Source organism: Neltuma alba, unplaced genomic scaffold, assembly GCF_004799145.2.
Source record: "Neltuma alba isolate B1F8T4 unplaced genomic scaffold, ASM479914v2 tig00010783_pilon, whole genome shotgun sequence".
Taxonomy (NCBI): domain Eukaryota; kingdom Viridiplantae; phylum Streptophyta; class Magnoliopsida; order Fabales; family Fabaceae; genus Neltuma; species Neltuma alba.
This window is the reverse complement of record NW_021635601.1, coordinates 132,519-154,603: the sequence shown is the minus strand read 5'-3', so window position 1 is coordinate 154,603 and position 22,085 is coordinate 132,519. Positions and strand designations below refer to the sequence as shown.

At 33.9% G+C, this 22,085-nt stretch overlaps 1 protein-coding gene across 2 annotated transcripts; it reads right to left on the bottom strand.

Moving 5' to 3' along the window:
• Window positions 1-836: 836 nt before the first annotated feature.
• Window positions 837-17,218, bottom strand: LOC114759041 (rho GTPase-activating protein 7). Of its 2 annotated transcripts, XM_028948143.1 has the most exons (22): window positions 16,696-17,218; window positions 13,752-13,788; window positions 13,394-13,470; window positions 13,043-13,113; window positions 12,889-12,967; window positions 12,615-12,759; window positions 12,308-12,427; window positions 10,960-11,037; window positions 10,094-10,149; window positions 9,222-9,291; window positions 8,183-8,270; window positions 7,309-7,552; window positions 6,640-6,861; window positions 5,208-5,525; window positions 4,684-4,733; window positions 4,220-4,280; window positions 4,046-4,129; window positions 3,057-3,170; window positions 2,804-2,970; window positions 2,204-2,273; window positions 1,906-2,109; window positions 837-1,423 (listed from the first exon to the last, which is right to left on the bottom strand). In XM_028948143.1, exons 1-22 carry the CDS (start codon window positions 16,747-16,749, stop codon window positions 1,238-1,240), a joined length of 2,595 nt encoding a protein of 864 aa, XP_028803976.1. In that variant the 5' UTR covers window positions 16,750-17,218; the 3' UTR covers window positions 837-1,237. The 2 variants fall into 2 exon arrangements, with proteins under 2 accessions (XP_028803976.1, XP_028803977.1); XM_028948144.1 differs by lacking the exons at window positions 12,889-12,967; window positions 13,043-13,113; window positions 13,394-13,470; window positions 13,752-13,788; window positions 16,696-17,218 and adding an exon at window positions 16,601-16,611 and having other exon boundaries at window positions 12,615-12,746.
• Between the last annotated feature and the right edge of the window lie 4,867 nt (window positions 17,219-22,085).

The following is a 22,085-nucleotide window of genomic DNA, read 5'->3' as shown; positions in this document are numbered from 1 at the left end:
TGAAAAATAAAATAAAATAAAAACTATCCGAACAAAGGAAGTCGTTAGTGGCATTTTAATATGTGATTGCAAGAGTCCTGTGGGGGAGGACGAGAATTGAAAGAAAATCTAGGGTTGGATCTGATGAACACTTTAGACTAGACTTCTGTCTTTTGATTCTTGACTAATGTTTTTACTTCCCAGATCATATGTAATGGACATTAGAAATAAGATTTGAACGAACAGGTAGTTGGTTGAACTGGTGAGTGGGTTCACTCCCCATAAAAATGAGAATGTGTGTTCGAGTCCTGAAAAGCACTCTCGCTGGGAGAGAGGACAACCCTGCTTATGTTGGTGGCACTCCTACCCCTCGAGTCCAGATTAGTCGGTTGCCAATAGGCATCAGATTATCGAGTGGTGTAAACCCAAAAACAAAAAAAGAAATAAGAAATAAGATTTGAGATTCTAAGTTCATGGGTTAGTGAAATTTGACTCCTATGAATAGATTAACTTCAGTGAATTTAAGCAAGATGTATTCACAAATCGTTGTTTGAGATAACCACGTTGAATACAACTTGTATGCTTGTGTCTGTCGGTATTTTTAATATGAAAATATTATTTATGATGGAAAGTTATGGCTTATAAGTTTTATGAAATGTTAAATTAGAATTGTGTTGAAATAGAGTTTTTATGATGAAAGCATGAACTCAACTTGTTAGCATGACTTGATTTGTCAATGAAGTACGCTATAATTTGATTATAAATTATATTGATATTCTCCTGACTTAAAGGATACATAAAAAGACTCTTCCCATCTAATGGAGTTTGACAAAACTGGATAAAAAGGTTGACTGTGATTTCCACTCAAAGTGCTTAGTTTTCATGCTTTCTTCAATGGTTCTAGAGGATACATAAAAATGATTATGTACATACAAATAAGCTAAAGCACCAAGTTTCCTCATAACAGATGGTTTAGTTCAACAAGCTCCCCAGCTATTGACACAACACATAATTACACCAATCTGCCCTCTTCCCTAAAGAAAGAAGGGCGTTTCAGAAAAATATATTATAACGAAGGATTTTTCAAACTCCAATGACTGCCCACTGCCAAAAGAGAAAAATAGGAAATTTGAATAGAAGGGAGGGTATGAAACAGTACATGAACAACACAGGATACATACATGCAACTAAGTGGAAAGGATGTACATGTGAGACAAAATTCTTCACACTCGATATAAAGAAGCACTGATTTGGCCAGTCAACTCCATGATGGCGATGGTGGTTTATAGACGAAGTCTTGGGAAGCTGATGAGCCGTAATTCAAGTCAAGATTATGGAGCTGTTCCATCAACTGGGAACGCCGTTCCTTGAAAAAATCGAGACGAGTAGTTAATTCTACAAGGGTTGAAGACGCTACAGAAGGGTGTCTTGCATATTCCATCACCTGAAACCAATGATGCTAAGTCAGCACCTCATAATGCAGAAAAAAATCTTCAACTAGCACAATCTGTTCATAGATTTCTACCATATAAACAACCAAACCCATATGACAATCAATATGTCAACATACATGTGTGTGTGTGTGTGTGTGTGTGTGTGTGTGTGTGTGTGTGTAAAATATAGGTTATAGCATACTGTACTATTTACATGCTATGAACAATAAGGCTTATTATTCAGATTCCATGCAATGACGAGTGGTTAACAACACAACCTCTAAATTGACATTAACACAATGCTACAATTATTAGTGTGTGTTTTCAATCATAGAACATTCACAAGTTTCACATGATAGAACAACTTATGCATGGCAGCATAAAAACAGTCAGTATTCTCAAAAATCATGCGAGACCATGAAGCTAACTTGACGTAATTTACAACATAACCCACTTTCTTGGACACATTTGATCTTAAATCTCACAATTTTACCTCAGGTGCTCTTGAGGTGGAGGGCAATGCGGCAGAATCAACAGCACTGAGGTCATCTACAGACATGCTTGTCGATGCCTCAGTACTTTTAGAATCACTTGGACTTGAGTCTATAAATTGCTTACGAGAAGGCTGCCTACCACCGCTACCAGATGCCAATACTTGTCCTTTGATATTTCTCCAATCCGTGCCCAACAAACTTTCCTGTTTACACGCAGGATAAAATTGAAGATGGATTAATCAATTTGGTATCCATGCACCTTTGCCTTATTTTCAACATAATGACTATGATACATACCTCAGTCCTTTGTTTCCTTTCATGATTACAAAAGGCAAGGGTTGTATCAAAATCTTGCTGAAGAAATCTCCTGCACAAGTCGGAAAAACTTCGATACTGAAGGATATAATAGATTCATAAAGCATTCAATTAAAATTAAGGTCCCCATATAATTTTAAAAATAATTGCAGTGTGAAGATAGTTTCAGGTCCAGAAATGGAGACTTCAAAAATATAATGAAAAAAGAAAAGTAGCCATTCAAAATCAGTTCATTTCGTTTTCTGGGACAATTACTCCGATGCCCAGCACAATATTTCAAGCACCAATTACAAACAAAAATAGTCTCTTCTGAAGTTGAGGCAGCACCCGTGGTCCCTAAATGGTTTTTTGACCCTTGAACTTCATACCAGGTAATGGTGTCGGCCTGTCATGATATCGAGTTCATGCAGAACCTCCTAGGGAACAGTATCAAACAGTACCCATGGCCAGAATTATAATTTATACTGTAATTTTGTTTAGCAACATGAAGATGGTAAAGCTAGGTTCAGATGCCATGCAAAACTAGTAATTAACATCTAAGTCGCGCACTCTTTCAATGCTAAAATAAGTCTGATTACTCACTGCTGAGCATAATGCGGGACATGTTGATACTGATCACATGCATCAGCAAGTGAACCATAGTGATGCTGTCGCTGCTGATTAAGTTGATGGTGGAGTTCAGCCACTTTCTGCTTCAACCTGGCCACATCAGCTTCAGCAAGCGCAATCTCCTCAAGCTCAGCCCTTGTCTTCAAATAAGTAGATTTTTTAAGATCATGCCTACCGCAAAATAGATTATTAAAAAACAGCAAATTCTACTAAAATCAGTAAGAACCTGAGAATCCATGCCACGTGAACTGGAAAATTGTCCTGACGACATGCTCAAACCAACTTCCAATGCAGCTCTAAGATCCCTCTCAGCTTGCAACTGCTCTTGCAATCTTGAAACCTATAAAGTTGAAAATGAATTAAATATCACATATAAAAGGAAGGCAAGCAGACATCCATAAAAACTCATAATAAAGGAAAAGCTTTAAGAATTTCGACAGCACCGGGGAGGAAGAAGACAAAATAATTGCAAGTAGGGAGGAAATCAGTATATATTAAAAGGGGATGAAAAAACATATATTTGACTTCATGTAAAACAATAATGCATTTTTCATTTAAAAAAACTACGTAAAAGATAAAATTATCTCAAAGAGAAAACAATATTAGAAGGAAGGCATTTCCCCAATTTATTAGAAGTGTGCAGTCCACACTAACAATCCTGTCCACGGAAATAAAACGCAATAACGCATGTAGTTTTCAGAAGCAGCAAGTCAAAATTGTAAGAAATAATGTTCATTGCCTCCATGTCTACTATATTCACGAGTGACATTTTAAAATATTAGAATTATCAATGCCTTCAAACATCCTTCCATCAATTCTCAACCAGTCACAGCAGGGTAATTAATAAGGCATTAGTTCCCTGAATAGAATGAGATATTGGTTTTTAAATCAGCCAAACTCCCTATAATCTGAACTTATCCAATTTTTGTAATTAACTAATAGCTTTGAGCCTTAAAACACCCATGGCGGCATCATAAATAAGAGAGGAAATCAGAACCCACAGAACACATGCCCTAAAAATTCCAGAATGCAGACAAATTGTTTTAAGCGTATTAGTAAAAGTGACATAGTTTTGTCAACCACATCAGCCAAACAATTACTGCATTCTGAAAGCAAATGACAAGGCAAGGAAAAAATCAGACCGTAAAATCAAATTTTCACGAAACGCAAAGTCAAAAATTGGCAGGGGTAGATTAATCAATTAAAAAAGCATACATCTTGTTCAAGTGCCAAGCGCCGCTCATGCAAAGCTTGCTTCCTTCTCTCTAAGCTTGCTTGTAAAATTGCATTGCCTCTGGCCTAAATTAAAACATGGCCAATCCAATTAGAAATTAAACATCCATATTCCATAATCTACTAGAAAAAATGAGTTCATCCAAAGTAATTTACCTCCTTTGCAATTCTCTGCTGCAAATCACTTTTTGCAATTTCTAGCCTCTGAATAGCAAACCTAGAAAAAAAAGAAAGAAAGCACCTTACTTTATAGATAAGGAAAAAGGTTATGTGAAGCAAAATGCAGAGCGTACAGTGTCTTACAGGACCTATCCACAGCACAACAAGAAGACCTATCTAGGAATCACTCTTTCGAATACTTATAGTGCTTCCACAAAGCAATAATTATCATTTTTTTCCAAAAAAAGGATGAACTAAAACCTAGGTGCCAATACAAGGATTGTGAACCCTCTGAAGAATCAAGAACAGCAATATCAAGGAACAAATGAAATTTAGATAGAGCTGAGGAACCAGAAACACAAGAATATTGAGTTAACAGTTTCGTAGGCATTATTGGTACAAATATCCTTTCAGCCAAAACAAAATGCAGAAATATTGACACACAGCATTCTGCAACTCACTCTTCCTCTCCAGAAGAATCAACTGATTCCACTGATGGTGTCTTTCTCGCCTGCATAAACCATAGACGATATCAGATACCTAACATTAGTTTATACTTAGGAACACAAAAACTGGAGATACCAGCTCAGAATTGTCTCATGGCTTTACCCGGAAAATAAATATATACAAATCCAATATCAAGTAGGCATATTCTAAATACCAGCTATTGGTAAACCAGCATATATACTCCCAAAAAAAAAAAAACTGCATTGCCACGAATTCTCAAATTATAAACACAGTCCAATAAATGGACTAACCCTAGAAGATTCAGGAACATTTAGGTATGATTAAATACAGATGTTACTATGGATCAAATCCATAGTAATGAGCTTATCATTGGAGATTAGTTATTTTGGGCAAGTTATTTTCGTTATCCAGTCATTCCCTCCTTCATCTTTACGTCTGTAAAATCTTCCTGCGTCATATGACTCTTGAAACAACGAGATACATTGAGCAGAGGTAATACCAGAGAATAATAACTCACATTGCTCCTTCCCCAAAATGTTGACCTCTTAGAACTGATACTAGTGCCATTAGCCTTACTGGCTTGCTTTCCAGGACCTGGCCCCACCCCAGGAGCAGGTGAATGGTTACCAGTATCCATGGAAGATAAAATCTCACCCATGGAACGATAAGGTTCAGTGATAGGTGACATATTTGAAGCATCCTTCATATCAACTGATCTCTCATTGCCCTTTTTCTGCCTGTTTTGATCTTCAGTAAGTCGGGTATCAGGATCTGTATTCGGCTTTGCATTTTCAGCTTTAGGGGATCCAACATCAGAGTCATCACCTCCAAATGGCTGAAAAGGGGTGGAAGAGAATAATATTAACTAAGATATTATGAATATGACAACACAGCGTGACACATCTAACTTGAATGTATGGTTAAAAAAAATGAAATCTTCATATTACTTTTTCCTTTCCAGCTTGCGTGTTGTCAGAGAAGAAGAATAACTAAGAGGGTACAACTTGAACACGTAAATGGAGAAAAAAGGATGCAACAATATAGACAAAACCAATGACTTGTGAATTCTTTTTAATTCTATTCGCACTGGTCTTTTCCATTCATTTTCCATAGTTAACCATTGACACGAGTCTGGGCTCTTGATCTTTGCTGTCCTTTTTCTGACAACTTTTAGTTCCCACTGACTATCCTAATAGGAAAAGATTTCTTGATAATTAAATTTACAACACTAAAAGCCCAAATATTGTTGTTGCAATACTCGATGGGTTTGCTACAAATGGAATGCACATAGTTTCACACAGTCTATAAAGCTTTGATCAGAAAATGTTGGAATGTGTAGATTGATTCACAAACCGTTCCATTTACTCAAGATTATCCAGCAGAGAATTTTAATATTCTCAGCGCTTAAGTTTTGTTGAATCTGTGCCAAATATAAACAGACACAGAAGCAAAGGGAGCTGCAAAGCAATCCTCAAAAACAAGGGCCGAAAATAGCTAACTAAATAACAACCCAGCAGCCTGATTAAAATAAAAGCGGATAATATCGATCATAATAGAAAAGGGAACAAAAAAAAAAAAGGGACTAAAATAGCATGACTGACAACAATTACAACTGGAATAACCAATGTGGCATCATTAGAAACAGTTGGGTTGTTGTAATAAGGTCATTATGTCCCAGCCTATTTCAAAAGCTACAGTACAGTAGTAAGGAGAATTGCATTATGGATATATGATAATTATGTGATTCTTCGACTCATATGGTTGGAAAGATACTGACTGCCTATGTACAACTGGTCAGCTATACCCAACCCTTTGAGCAGTTTGTGCCTATTATTTGTTTTACTTCATTTTAAGGTTTCTTGCTATTTCTCAATTGAAGAAATCTCATTCTTTAAATGTATTTTCACATTAAAAAAACAAGGGGGAAATTAGGCGTTAGATGAGAAAACCTTGTACTCATAAAGATCACTGCCAGCATAACCACTACTTTCACTCAATTTTCCACTGAGTACACGATCAGCATCATCATCCGTCTCTTGATCAACTTCATTCTCTGCATCATGGTAACCGTTGTCTTTGACATCTGTATTATCATCATCAGTGGAATCCTCACTCCCACTGTTTTCAATCCGGGAATCTGCTGAAATGGAGCATCTTTGCATATTTTCTTCCTGGAAAAACAGATGAAGACTTAGCAGCTCGGTTACTAGCATTGCCCACCATATATGTCTTTCTTTGATTTAAAATCTATATAAATTAATGTCAGTACACATTAAGGTTTCTATATCACCAATGAATAAGAACTAAAACTTAAAAAAATGAAAATTCATAGTCATGTCATCTTAAATTGCCAAATTGCAGTTATCCCAGAGTTTTATTCATACGCTAGTCTAAATGAAAAGCTTAATGGAATTTTTCAATCAATTTAAATTAGGTATAAAACTAGATCACAGCAACAGATCTAAAACAGAAAAGAAAAGAAAAAAGTGACTGGAGAAACTATGACTTAAAATACCATAGACAGAGAATGAGAAAATGCAACCGTAAAGCTTAAATTGCATTCACCATTAACTAAACAGAAACAAACCAGGACCACCAATGGATGAAAAGCGTCTTACATCAAATATGCTTTCATACTCCTCCAATAAATTGGTGATAATTGCTTGAGCATTGTTAGCAGCATTAGCAGCAGCAAGAAGCTGAGCAGAACTATCACCATTTACATCAAACTCATCCTCCAATTCACATTCCCCAGCAAGTAGAGGCCGTAAGAGCAAAGGTGCCATGCAAGCAGCAACAGCTGATGGAGTCATCCGATTCTCATTTGAATGTGAAGCAACTGTATGCATCATCTTCAGAATTCTGCAGAGGATGAGACAACCACGACTAATGCTCCCAAGTTGCCGCTAAGTAATAATAATTTCGTGAAAAACAACTCAGTGTATTTGGATAGAACTGAACTGAGAACTATTTCTATGTTGTCTGTTATGATTAGAATTCAATTATAAAAATTATCATGAAAATAATTATACACATGCATATATATGGATATAATTAACCAGATAAAAATTGGGAGGTATTATTCACAATTTCACGTCACTTTCTCAAATAATAACTGCAGTTCAAGTAGTTTGCACTGCAGTGATTTTAAATTCACGATGAGATTTTGATAATATCATGCTTATTGTGATTTGCGAATGTTAAAAACTAAATTTTTTTTTCTTATTTTTTGTCATAAGGGTAGGGTTTAAGTGATTCTAAGATTCAAACTTTTGTCCACTAGGTTGATTTTAAGCAAGATCCTTTTTTTTTTTTTTTGGCCAACTTTGCATAAGATCTTTATCATGATGACAACTTTGATCATAACCCCCACGTAAATTGGAAGTTAGAAAAATACTTTGAAGATAATGCAACTGAAGAAAAGCATGGTAATATATCATCAACGGATCTACCAGAGAAAGGGGCAAAGCAGGAAGTAAATATGAAGATAACCTCTGTAACAGACGTCGATTTGGCTCTGGAAAGGTCTCAAGTATTGCAGAGCGCATTGCATTGATCCTAGCTTCCTTCCGATCAATTTCTTGTAAAATAGAGCAGCAAAGAATGACATAAACTTCTGGCTCAGATTCACATTTTAGGAAGTAAAATGATTTAAACAATACTAGATTATAGTTGAAAGTACAGGAAGAAAAAAGTTATGGTACTAGACATACTGGATGCTCAATACGAGCAACTTGCATATCATTTTTAAGTAGATCAATCAACACGCTGAGACAAGTAACGTGGCATAATTGTCTCATAGAAAAGAAAATTTGCATTTGACTAAAAGTTAAACAAAGCATAAACTGCAAGTTCAACAGGAAAAGGAACCTCAAATCGCTGAGATTCAAAAGCAAACCTCCGGATCTATAGATGCAAGTGTGCCAAAGATATTAAATATGACAGCAGCACAGATAAGGCAGGCTGTTGAACAGTGAACTTCACTAAAGAAAAATTAATTCAAGCACTGATGATCAAGAATTAAATGCATGGGCCACCATTTGCCTACACAAAACCAAATTAAATTCCCTTTCCAGTCATATGCATAAATGCACAAATTTACAATCATTACCACGGTTTGTGACAATCAAACAAACCTTGATATAGCAAAATAGCAAAGCTTCAATCATAATAAAATAACATGGTACAACATAAGAGTATGTCTACGTTGTTTAACAGTCTATTGCTGTAAGGGGCTTCTTAAGCTTCCAAAAAAAAAAAAATCTTGGGAGCACCAACACGATTCTTCATGGTTTCATTAGCTTAGATGCTAAGCTTTCCGATGGTAGTTATATGAGGCGACTAGAGGATATATGGGCATCTCATGGTAAATAATATCAGCCAAAAAAAAAAAGGTTCTACCATGCTTCAGCAGTTTCATAAGCAAAGAATAACAGTATGCAGTAGTATTTAAAACTTAAAAACCATTTGACAGAAAAAATATTACTAAAACCGTGGATTAAAAGAAGATTGAACTCAGATCCAAACTTACTATAGGCCTCCAACAGGGCAGTGCAGCATGAAGCTGGAACTGGAGAAGATGGCAGCTCCCTTAGAACATGCTGTAAATAAGCTGTGTTAAAAAGATTGTATAATCTGACCAACAGACACACAGGATTCACTATTTCTCTTAGGTATAAAACAATGGCTACCTCCTGATATAAGCACAGCATTGACAAGCTAGCGCCCAACCAAACCAAAAAAAAAAAAAAGACATATTTTAGGCTCTTATATATCACGGACATCTATTTTTGTATGGTACAGGAATCAGAACACTAGTGTACAATTTGTTCAAGATTGGTGAACCTTATTTATCCTCAATTTTCAGTACTTGCAGCAGTTTCTCTGAATTTTAGAAATTTTGGCTTGTGTTAAGAGGGCAAAGCTTTATAGCACGCGCAGGATATGCTGTAATTCAGTGTCTTCAAATGTAGCAATCTGCTCAGATATCTACTCTATGTTGTCTAGAACATGATTTCTTCCAGTAGCTTCCTTTACACAAGAAGGATTGGAGAGCATTATGTATCAATGAATTTGTATGATTCTGGTCTTCTGGATTTTTGTTTTTTGTCTACTTTTTTTGGGCTGTGTTTCAAGCAATATGTTAACCCACTCCTTTGGAATTATCTCCATCTAATTAAATTTCTTCTTTTCTTTGAAGAAAAGGGCGGGGGGAAGTCAATAAAGTTTTTCAAATCCCTGATCTGCACTTGCTAGTTACATTTGTGCTTTACAGAGTTGAGGGATGTGCAGCTTTACAATCGACTTTATGGAATTTCTGAGCATGTTGTATATCAGATGAGGATTTTCTTCCCCATCCAACAGTATGTTCAATATAACATGTTATTACTAACCAGCACATACCTTAACACAGTCACCAACAACATGGGCATCCTCATCAGAGCCAAATTCAGTCTTGCCTGGAAATATAGGTGAGAAGTAAGGCACCCACAAGGTCCAAAAAATAAATGGATAAATAAATAATATGCATATCAGAGGATCTTGGTCACACTATCATCTTTCATGGTCTTTCATTTGAAGAATGGGGTAACTCTGCAAAAACTGGACGTAAAGACACTTATGCGACGGGCTAGTGGCAAGCCAATTAGTATACAGAATCATTTGTTACGCCGGACTAAGGTTGGCTTTCTTAATAGTTTGGGGTTTTAGGTTTCATTTAAGTATAAATGCCATAAAAGGTGTAGGATTTAACAGCTGCCTGCCTTAGAAGATAAGGAGGCACAAAGTAATTGCTCCAAAAATGACTTTCATCCTACGTAAAAAGGGGGGCAAAGAAAGAGAGAGAGGAAAAACATTGAAAAAAGGAAAAATGAAGTATGAAGACTTCATTACAAGAGAAAAATCCTTGAATAAATGCACAGTCCTTATGCCTCTCTGTCTCTCCAAACCACAAATCCATGTCAGTCAGATATCTTGACTTTATGAAACTTGGTATCCCTCTCTACTGGTACGTTTTGGAAAATAATTAGATCAAGTTCCTCATATCCATTATATAAAGTTCTCTAATCACATATAGCCATATATAATTGAAAAACTTCATATAATGGATATAAGAAACTTGATCCAAGTATTTTCCGTACTTTTTCCTCTTGGCTTGCAAATGGTTTGAAAGCTCAGGGGACTTTGTTATATGGACTCCAAGCCTTTTAAAAATCATATTGCTTGTCATTCATAGAGATAACAACGGCTTTAAAGAAAATTATCAGTACCTTGCTCATATTCCTGAACCCTTCGATCAACTTCCTCAACATCTGCAGACTGCCGTAAAATTCCTTCAACTTTAGTTCCTGCAAATTGAATATGGCAAATTAACCATTACTCATGCATAAAACTTATTCTCTGATTGTAAAATCTCTCATTGTAGAATTAGATAATATGATGACTAGCATCCAATTGCAAAAAACCCCAAAAACACCATGGCAGAGGCCATGTTACATGGCATATTGCGGGGACTCAATTTCAGAAAATATTTTAAATGATGAGAATTTTACAGAATACACAATAGAAGTAAATAAACAAGTGCAGTAGTGTTTTAACAGAGTGAGCTTCATCTTGATGGTGATCAAGCCTCTAGTTATGACCTAGGGAATCTAGGAGAGATGTAGATTTAGATTTTAGAGAGCTGTGTATTTAGGACTCCAGCACTAGAGTCACATGTCATCTGCTTCTAACTATTGGCAATAACAAGGCCATCCTCAATTAGACGCAGAGATTGTATTTATGGAGATTTGCTAAGTATAGAAGGAGAAACCAAATAGATTTATTACTGAATAAAGAATATGGGAAGTTACAGAAGTAAAAAAGTAAGCATACAGTTCAAAACAGTTGCATACAAGTGGTTTGTTTAGTTCAATAAATGATCACGAGCATCAGGTTGAAGAGTGAGATTATATTACGTGGCAGCATGAACTTAGTTTCAGAATTAAATCATCATGCAGTCATGTATTAGGAGACAGAACAACCCAAATTAATGAAAATGTACAAGGGCCCCGCTTTCCTTTCAAAAATATCCTCTATTTTCTCTTAATCTCTTGTTGACTGCAACATAAACGACCACTTTTGTGACTGCAAAAGATTCCTATTGCTTAGTTTCGATCAAGAGTAAGGTCAAAAGCAGCAACACTAGCATGGGGTACTGCTGAAGCCACATGCTCCCACGATGCAATAGTCCAGCCGTCCAGCCATCATGTGAGTCTCATAAATAATAAATCCAGTGTTCCCTGAGATGATTATTAGAGAAAATTCACCTTCGTTCCATTTCTATATCTTCACTAAGAACAGGAGAACAACAAGCAGAATTTTCCACAAAGAGTCTCTGACATGGGTTAGGATTAATTTCATATCTGAGAAAATGGGGCTGGGCATAACCTATACTCCAACTAGAGGAGAAGTGACACGAGGACAAGCTAGGACCATGTTAACCCTATTTAGCATGAATATAGATCATACATCGCACGGAGAGTAAGTCTAATTAGTCATGTTAGTCCCTGCCACCTGAGGGGCATCAGAAAGTTAAATGAAATACAAGGTCATGGCACTGAAAGCCTCTTTACTTACCATGATTCTCAAGAAACCGAAGAGCTTTTTCAAGGAAGGATGGACCTCCATCAATATCCTCTAATGCTAGAAGAATTGGTCTTCCAACAACCAAAGACTTAACAGGACGCTTGTCCCTCCCTGGATGCCCAATAAAAACGAGTGAATATAAGGATGACAGGAAGTTGGATAAACAAACAAAATAAAGATAAAAAGAATAAAAATACAAAGTACGTGAAAACATAGAAGGAGAGACTTCATATATAATTGAACTATGCCATTAAAATTGAGACAATATGCTAAAATGTAACAGCGGTAAAGGACAAACATTGATTAAAGGACCCTTCAAGGGAATCACTCGCATCACTCCTAAAAATCCCATTGTGACCCATGACGAGAGCAGCACTTGGTGCTTGTGCTAGGGCTTGTTCAAGAGCTGTCTTCCACTCATACAAGTCTTCTGATGTCTCAGCCTAACATTTGAGAAAATAATCAAGAATTTGTATAGCCAGACAATTTCAAATGCCCGTTTTTTAATTTAAAAAAAAAAGGCAGCTGAATTTGGATCCTATCATATAGAAATTTAGTAGTAAATGAAGAACCTTAAGAGTGAAAGCTCTCCCATCACGTCCATCAGGAAACAGTACAGTGAGCAGTTTCTTGTCTTCTCTAACAACAACACTAAAAGATAAAGCTCAAATTATAAGACAGATCATCAGAACGTTACACAAAAAGGATTTCAGCAACAAAACTTACCTCCCTGAATTGTTTAGGTCAATGCCTCCCAAGGTCATATTTACTTCACCACCTTTCTGTGGAAGGGTACTCTACATTACAAATTAAAATAAGCTCATAAGTTTATACTTTGAAGTCACCTCCTAATCATTAACCACAAATGCAAATGAACAAAATGCGGGAAACAGAATAAACTATCAGTATTCTGATATTGATAGAGGGAAAGGTTTAATGAATCACAATGTTACCATTTGCAAAATCATGGTATATGCATATATCCAAGGCCAATTCATACAGAGAAGCAGAAAAAGAATTGAATGCAAGGAACAAAAGATTCCAAGTAAAGATAGGCTAGATTTGCAAGATACTAACTGGATCATTTTTAAAGAAAACCAAAGATGTACGTGTAAGTATAAACCACCGCTTCTTCCAAGACTTCCAGCCTATTCCTGCAAAAGTTCAAAACAGAATGCCATGAATATTTCCGTATCACTGATCATTAATATATATATATATATAATATATTACTCAAAGCCACGTTGTTCACAAGGCCATGAACCATGCAGCTTTTAGCCTCACGTTCCATGCAAACCGGGCCCAAGATCAAAATTAATTTATTTATAATACAATTAAGTCCATGGAAACAAAAGGCCTCTAAAATCAGAAATAGCCTCCTTCCTCCTTTCAAAAGAAAAGGAAACGAACAAGGAAAATGGACATAAAGACAAACCTTTGGAAGATATGAAAAGCGGGCCACTTTTGAACACCTGCAAATAATACCACAGGTTAGAAACCAAGACAAATCATGATTTGCTAAGTTCTGATTGAAATAACCGAAAATCAAACACTTAAGACCACAATACATATAAAACCACTTTAAGTACAAACCACCACATTTTTGGGGGGGGGGGAGGGACATCAATAACATCCGCATAAATACACTGAAGCAGGCAGGAAAACACTCAATATGATCAACATTTAAATTTTTTTAAAAAAAAAAAAAAACACCTTTAGATATATTGATTGACTCTAATAATAAACCAGTGAAACCATCGCCAAATTTCATACTATCTTAGCACTGACCACAAGGGTTTTGTTTAGAATCTTCAAGATGCTTGGATCTGAGAAAATTATAAGCTGACCGAACAAACCAAACAAACCATGGCTGAAATTCTAATAGAAACCTAGCGCAATTCTAAGACATGAAGTGATCAGTTATTGCACTGTCACACTGGCTACTGTATCAAGATCTAGATAGACAGAGGTTGCACCCCCGGGGGGGGTGGTCTAGATAGACAGACTTTTGAAAGATCTTGGGCATGCTGCTACTTTAGAACAATTGATCTTGTACCAGCATAGAGGTTTTAGAAGGAATAAAAAGAGCATGACCCACTAGAGGCAAAGCCTCTTCGAAGCAATATGCCTATTTGGTTTGAGCTTAATGCAATAACTTTCCTTAACGAAGAACCCACCAATTTCTCTGCTACAAGGGTTTTTTTCCTCCTTTTGTATTCCATGTTTCCACGTTTCCGCTATGGAGTTCAGCAAACGGTGTAGTAAAAGTTTTCTCTGAGAGGCTATTAGAATGTGTTTTCTTACCTTCATGCCTTGTCTCTATTCGGTCCCTACTCTTATCATCCACCCAGTTAACCTTATCCTTGCATTTAATAAATCATCAAGAGACTAGCAGGCCATGTTCTTTTGGCAGATCACACATAATCATTTAAAAGAGAACCGAACATTGAAAAAGAAGACATAGCTACTTTTTCCCCTTAAAATAGTTGCTGCTGTGATGGATTTTTCAGGGTCTCTCAAGTGTTTACTACTTCCAACTTCTTGATGTCATGAAAATAATAATCAACTCAATATGTTGCAAAAAATAAATACTATAAATTAAAAAACACATAAAATGTAGGATCTTCCAGTCATTAGTCTAATAGATTAGCAGTCTTAATTTTGCTAGATGATTATGTAAACTTCCTCACCTCTTTGTGAGGGTTAGCATCCTCTAAATTTATGTGAGACAAAAATATCGTATACTATCCAAAAGCCAAAAAGTTAGTTAGTGGATCAAGAAAAGTTAAGGTTGGGATAATTTGGCTGAATTTATCTTTCCTCCTGATTCCAAGAATTCCTTCTTATATATCTCTTCTTTCTGTCTCAGCTGTAATAGTTTCTCTCTTTTCATGCCACCAAACTTGCATCCTATGAAATCCGTTTTTACATTAAATGACTTGGGGTCCCTTGGTTCAATGAATCATGCTTACTGGGACGTGAAACTTCCTTCCCAGAAAGTTCATGTATGATTTGCTTGTTAATTTTGCCATTTCCCAAGAAGTTGAAATTATTTTAAATAAATAAATTATTTGTTAATGTTAATAACACAGATACCATTTTCCTAGATAAATATATTATGATTAATATTAACTGGTTAAGACTATTTTTGGAAAAAGATTATAAAACACGAGGGAAGTACTTCCCTGGGTTTTGCTCTGGAAGTTGAATTCTCTATCTCTAGTCATCTAGGAAGTTGGGCTTCCAACTTCCCGTAAACTTGAATTGTTTTTCGTGCCAAGCAACAGTATTTGCTCTATTTTCCAAAAATATAACTTCCTCCCTTTACTATCTTCCCCCCATACCAAGCGATCCCTTCATTGCCCATAAGCTTTATCAGCCTTAGAAAGCATAGAGCACTATTTATCCAACTAAACTGGAGGATGCTATCCTCCCTATAAAGGTATAGTCTCCTATCTATCTATATCAATATGTGTTGGATGCACGCATGCATGTATACATGTTCATTTTCTTTCTAACATGTAAGATCTGAATAACAAAGTTAGCGCCCATTAACAGTTTCATTTTTCTACATGACATACTTAGAAATAATCAACCTTCAATAGTTTCATGTGAGATGTATTCTATGACAGAGAGTATATAGAGAAGAGGCCCCCCAAGCATACAAGAAATCTATTCACTATTTCAAAGAACAATGCGGAAAACATTATAAGTTTCCATGACATGACCATTGACAGAATAAGTCATGCAGACTTAAACATCACCAAAAGGCCATTACAAAACCCATTTGACTGGGCTAGGCCATTGGTTGATAACTTGTTAGAAACTTTAATAGGTCCACTTTACATTATTCTATTTCACCATTCAACTCAAAAGTCAAGCTGCGTCGCTTGTGTCAAATTCTTCCCCACATACTGCCCACGGCCTTCTAATTATTGCAATTTCAACTCACCAATATATACAGAGACACTTATATCTTTGAAGAAACACATCTATTAAAATATATATTTTTCCGGAATAATTTCATCTCATCTATTAAAGAAAAACTTAGAACGTACCTTCGCATCAAAGTAAAAGCCTAACATGGAAGACAAACCACGAAAGGCCTCGCTTAACATTATTTACTCCTTTAACAACATTCTGCTTAATTAGCCCAGACCTGTAATAAATCTAAAGAGTCCCCGTTCAAGCAAGAATGAACATAATTCGCAAATCACAATTCCCTGAACTTTCTATCAAAGAATGCATCGTTAACCCTCCGGCATTCACTCCCATTCCAATCACAGATATCAGAAATATCAAAGGCTGCATTCAAAAACTGCATATTTCAAGCTGATTCATTTCTTCAGTGCCAAACACCGGAAAAAAACAAAACTTACAGCGTTCGTAGCCCCAGGCCGAGGGCGCTCGAAAGGAGCTAAAGAAGCTGACATTTCCACAGAGAATCACTCAAGCAACGGCATTGAGTCTGAGTTCAAATCCAAGCAAAACCACTGCCCAAAATGCATAACATTTCAATCCACCAAATCTTTCCAGTCAACACATCAAAGATCGGCTAGTGAACTCCAGCAACAAATCAAAGATCTGGCCCCAAAAAATGGCGAACTCTAAAAGCTTCGGATTCGATGGGACACGTGAATCAAGGTCCCTTCAATTTCCCAATCACTTCCCCTGATTTGGACAAAAGAAAAAATAAGAACTTTAACTCGGTCAGAAAACCGCTTCGGACTTCTTCATTTTCTCTCGCTTTCTGGCGATTTTCCCGGAGTTTCTGACAGGATTAGGTGGGGAAGAGCAGTATGTAGATGATAATAATATGAAAAACTGAGGCGCTGCCTTGCTTCTCACTTACTTTATGGGTCTATCTGAAGAGAGGGAGAAATTAATTACAGAGAAGCAATGAGGAGGGAAGGTTAGGATGCTCTCGTCTCAAAGTTCAAGTCTTTTCTAGTAAAAATGTACCGACAGTGAAACACGACTCATCCAACCCCAAGTTGAGTTAAAAACCGCGGCATGTTTCAAGATAAATTGCCCCCTCGTTGCCCGGAGTCTGTTTCGTATTATTATTCTCTAATACTACTCCTTTATAAAGATTCATTTAACTAATTTGATTAGATTAAAAAAATTAGATAAGTTAATTAATTATAAAAAATATGACACATTTTTTCTAAAACACCATAATTATCATTTTTAATACTCCATCTCCCTCTTCTACTTGATTATGGTTGAGAGAGTATCCATAGGGGTAATTTAGAAAAAATTGATAAATATGAAAAATGGATCTTATATTTAGAACCAAAACCAACTCAACAATTGGGTCTTATATTAAAGACCGGAGAAGTATCTCATATCTTTTATTTTAATCTTAAATATAATATCATAATCTACTTTATCTATTATATTTATTCATTTTTTTAAAGTAGTCCTTGTAATAATAGTAGTTTTGGCCAATACACTTGATTAACAAGGATATTTTAAGAAAAAAAACCCTATTTATTATAAATAACTAATTTAATTAATTTTCTTAATTTACTCAAATTAGTCAACTAGCTCTTATATTAACGATCAGAAGTCGTGTTTATTTTGTTATTGTAAAAAAAAATTAATATTTGGTGAATAGTGCGATTATTATTGTTTTTTAAATATTGGATGTCTCAAAGGGAGAAAGCTCAGAAAAATAATACCTTTAGTACTTAATATAAGAGTTAGTTAACTAATTTGAATAGATTAAGAAAATTAGTTAAATTAGTTATTTGTAATAAATAGATATTTTTTTAAAATATCCTTACTAATCAAGTATATTTGTTAAAACTATCATTATTACAATAACTACCTTAAGAAAAAAAGATAGATATAAGAAACAAAGTGGATTAGAATCTTATATTTAAGACCAAAATAAAAGTCAAACAAGTTTTCATGTTGAGAACCGGAGGTGGTACTTTTGAATTTCAAAATTTCAAATCAATTTTCTTTCCTGCATCTTAATAACAATTAATAATATTTGAAAAGTAAACAACAATACATTGTTATAGTTATTCTTTGTATGGAATTTTGAAATTTTAAAGTTTTCTTTTTTGAGATTTTCGCTATGTCAAACTCAGGCTCCGATGGAAATAATATAACGAAGGTTAAATATGGTATTCCCTATCTGCACATTGTTTAAGTTATTTTTTTGGCAAAAAAAAGTTTATTTTGGATTTAGATTTCTTTAATCGCATTATTATGTAAAGTTTAAAAATAGTAAGGTGTGCAAAAGTTAATCAAATTAATAAAAAATCGATTCATAATTAAATTTTACTATTACTAAAGTGATCTCTAAGCCTGAAAGTATATTTTGGCGTTAATAATCTCTTGAAACCTATCTCACTTAAATTTTTTAATAATGACTTTTCATTTATCAAAGTAATCTTTAAAGAGAAGCAGGTTAAAATAAAGTCAATTATCAGCCTTTTTTAATGCAAAGATTTAGATAAGCATGCCAATATCGAGTTCAAAAATAGAACTACATCTCAGCCTGGCGATTATGGCTGCTACTAGGCAGTTTATTCTTGACTTAAAAACCTGTGAGGCGGTCTCAATGCAAATTCCCATTATTATTATTTTTTATTCCTTCATAATTTGAAATTTTCTTATGATTTTATGGCTCCATCATAATCTAATAGTAATATTTTTCTCGCCAACCATCATAATCTAATAATATAATCCTTAGTCCTTACTTGATATTTTTTTGCCCTCCTAGCAATGTCACATCCTTAATCAATTAGCCGTTATTTCAATTTCCTTCCTTTTATATTCTAAAATTCGTGATCTTCTAGTCTTAGGTTCTGTTTGAATGACTCTCAAAACCATGGTTTGAGAGGCAAAACTATAGTTTGGGTAGAATGTCACCCAAACAGCATCAATTTTGATGCCATAATCTGAAACCATGGTTTCAGGAGAAGTGAATTCATTCTGCTTCTGGATCAAATTGAAGAGTATGATTGTGCCTGTCAGAATAAATCTCAACAATAATATGACTTTAACATCCCTCAATTAATTTTTTATAAACATATTAATCTTATATCTTATAAATATATATACACATATTAATTATTCATTAATTATATTATCTTATGTATTATTAATTATGTTGGTAAAAAATATATTATTAACATTTTTATTCCTTCAAATTAAAATATATCATAAACTCTATCTTTTATGTAATTATCATATTAACTTATGTCTTTTTTTAGTAATTTGTATATATAAAAAACGTTTCTGATAACAACTATCCAAACATTCTCACTTCTTAAAATCACTTTTTCACAAAATCTATTTTTCACAAAATTTATTCTCCTCAGAATCTATTCTTCAAAAACTATTCTCCAAGTCATAGTTTGGTTTTATCCAAACACCCTCTTAAAAAGAAAATAGAAATATACTACTTTGGACTCTCGTTTGCAAACTACAAATAAAATTTTATAATTAAAACCGAAAGTAATATATTAGACACTCGTTTTGAGGTCGTGCGAATAGTGATATTATTCTTTCAACTTTGGCAAAAAAAATATATTAATTATTTTAACACATGTAATACCGTCCTACTTGATTAAAGTAATCAAGGCTTACTATTTCTTTGAAAAAATCTAATTAAGACATCGTTAATATGCTTCTCAGACTTTTTTGAATAAAACATTGAGCCGAGGCTTAAAACTGTTAATACTTAGTAATTTCATATTGATAAATACTCATTGATCTTATTTTTAAGTTATTTTAAACATATTTCACACATATTAAAAAAATATTAAACTTGATTAAATTTGCATCAAAATTTAATAACTTTTCAACTTTATCCTTATTTAATATATATTATATCACATGAAAACAAAATCAATATAATAATAAAATATAGTAAGAATGGTGAATTTATATTTAAAAAAATCTATTTACCTTGTAAATACAACTAAAAAAATTATTTCTCTCTTTTCCCTGTAAAGAAGATAAGAAAAGTAAGATATAAGAAATACAATAGTATGTTGGCAAAAAAAAAAAAAAGATATGAGAACTAGTATAATGTTAAGACCTGTTTAAAATAACTTATAAGTAATTTTTTAATTATAAAATAAATTTTATCCCCACTTATATAAAACATGTATATAAATAATTTTAAAAATTATACCAATCGGGGCCTAAAGTGATTTTCCTTGTTTTGTCCAATAGGCGTTGCGCCTGGTTCTTTTTTTTTTTTTTAATGAAGATTGCGCCTAGTTCTTCACAATCAGATGTTGATGATTTATGAGAGCATTATGACAAATAACTGTCTGCATCAAACAGTAATTACCCCTTTTATATAATAATAGATTAAATTATTTTATTTTATTTTTAGTTAAAATACAATTTTATTAAAATAAAATAAAATAATAACAGGTAATACGGCCTTGGACCTTAACGATACAAGAACAAAAAGCCAACTATTTAAACCCAAGTTATATAAAAAGTACATAACAAAAACTAAGGAAATTATACAAGTACATATACAATCATGCAAAAAAAAAAAAAACAGAGAGAGAAGACTAGATGATACTACCTTTAGTAGTTAATATAAGAGGTAATTTGATATTTAATTTAGTCATAAATATAACATTTCAATCCACTTTATCTTATATATTTATCCATTTTTTCAAGCTGTGTATTAAATATTTCATCATATGGTAGTTTTAGCTAATACACATAATTAATAAGAGTATTTTTGAAAAAACTATACACATTCATTGTAAATAATTAACTTAACTAACTTTTTTAACCTACTCAGCTAACTCTTTTTTTTTTTTTTGGGTTCAACTGTAATGAGGCATTGCCCATCTCCGCGAAGGGGCATTCGTATAACAAAACTACTATTATCTCTACTAGAGTTGGACCACTAATTTTTAATTATTAAAAAAATTAATTAAATTGGTTATTTATAATGAATTAATATTGTCTTCTTAAAATACTTTTATTAATCATGTGTATTAAAACTATTTTAGATGTGTAATCATCAGATTACTTGGATACAAAATAAATATTAAGCACAGAACAAATTAAGGTTTTATATTAGTATCAAATCGAATATTTAACTAGCTTTCATATACCAAAAAGTACTGGAAAATAATTTGTAGAGAATGAAAAACAAGTTAAGAGGAATTAGTGATTTTTAGAATTTTAGATTGATCTCTATTGATTATCTATAGATAGGTATATATGTCTTAGATTTGGATTTCGAGCTAGAATATATATATATTCTCTCTATATGCATTTAAAAAAGGGCATATATAAATTTATAAATGATTTCCAATTAGCTGATAGCTTGTGGATGGTTGAGAATTTGTCGACTTGGTTACCATTAAATTATACAAAAGTGAGGGTTGTCGCCTTGTCTTTTGGAATATTACCCTCTTTTAACATGACATACCCTTGCACATCTACTAGGGTCAATAATAAACGGGAATATCCTGTGTTTGAAAAAGGAAAAAAAAAAAAGAAGAGGAGAAATTGAATGTCGCATCAGAAAAAATTCATATGAAAAAGTTTATGTTCACGTAAAATTTACCATTCAAACGAGTCTTGATGAAAAAGTCTATTTATATGGTACATTGGCCTGCTTAAAGTGTTTTTGTCGAGTCCAGTCATATGCAATTGAATTGAGTAAATATCAAGCTACTACTTATAGTCCTAGATGTAATAATTTGTTGAAAATTCAGATTTATTCTAAATATAAAACTCTAATATATTGTTCCTCATATTTATTTAT

Bases quoted from the DNA above. Each gene is read 5' to 3' on its own strand.
- LOC114759041 (XM_028948143.1), bottom strand. From the start codon at position 16,749: ATGTCAGCTTCTTTAGCTCCTTTCGAGCGCCCTCGGCCTGGGGCTACG. The intron at 10,150-10,959 runs GTACTGATAATT...CTATATTTCCAG, and splicing joins GGTTCAGGAATATGAGCAAG to GCAAGACTGAATTTGGCTCT. The intron at 2,110-2,203 runs GTATGTATCATA...GCGTGTAAACAG, and splicing joins AAAGGAAACAAAGGACTGAG to GAAAGTTTGTTGGGCACGGA.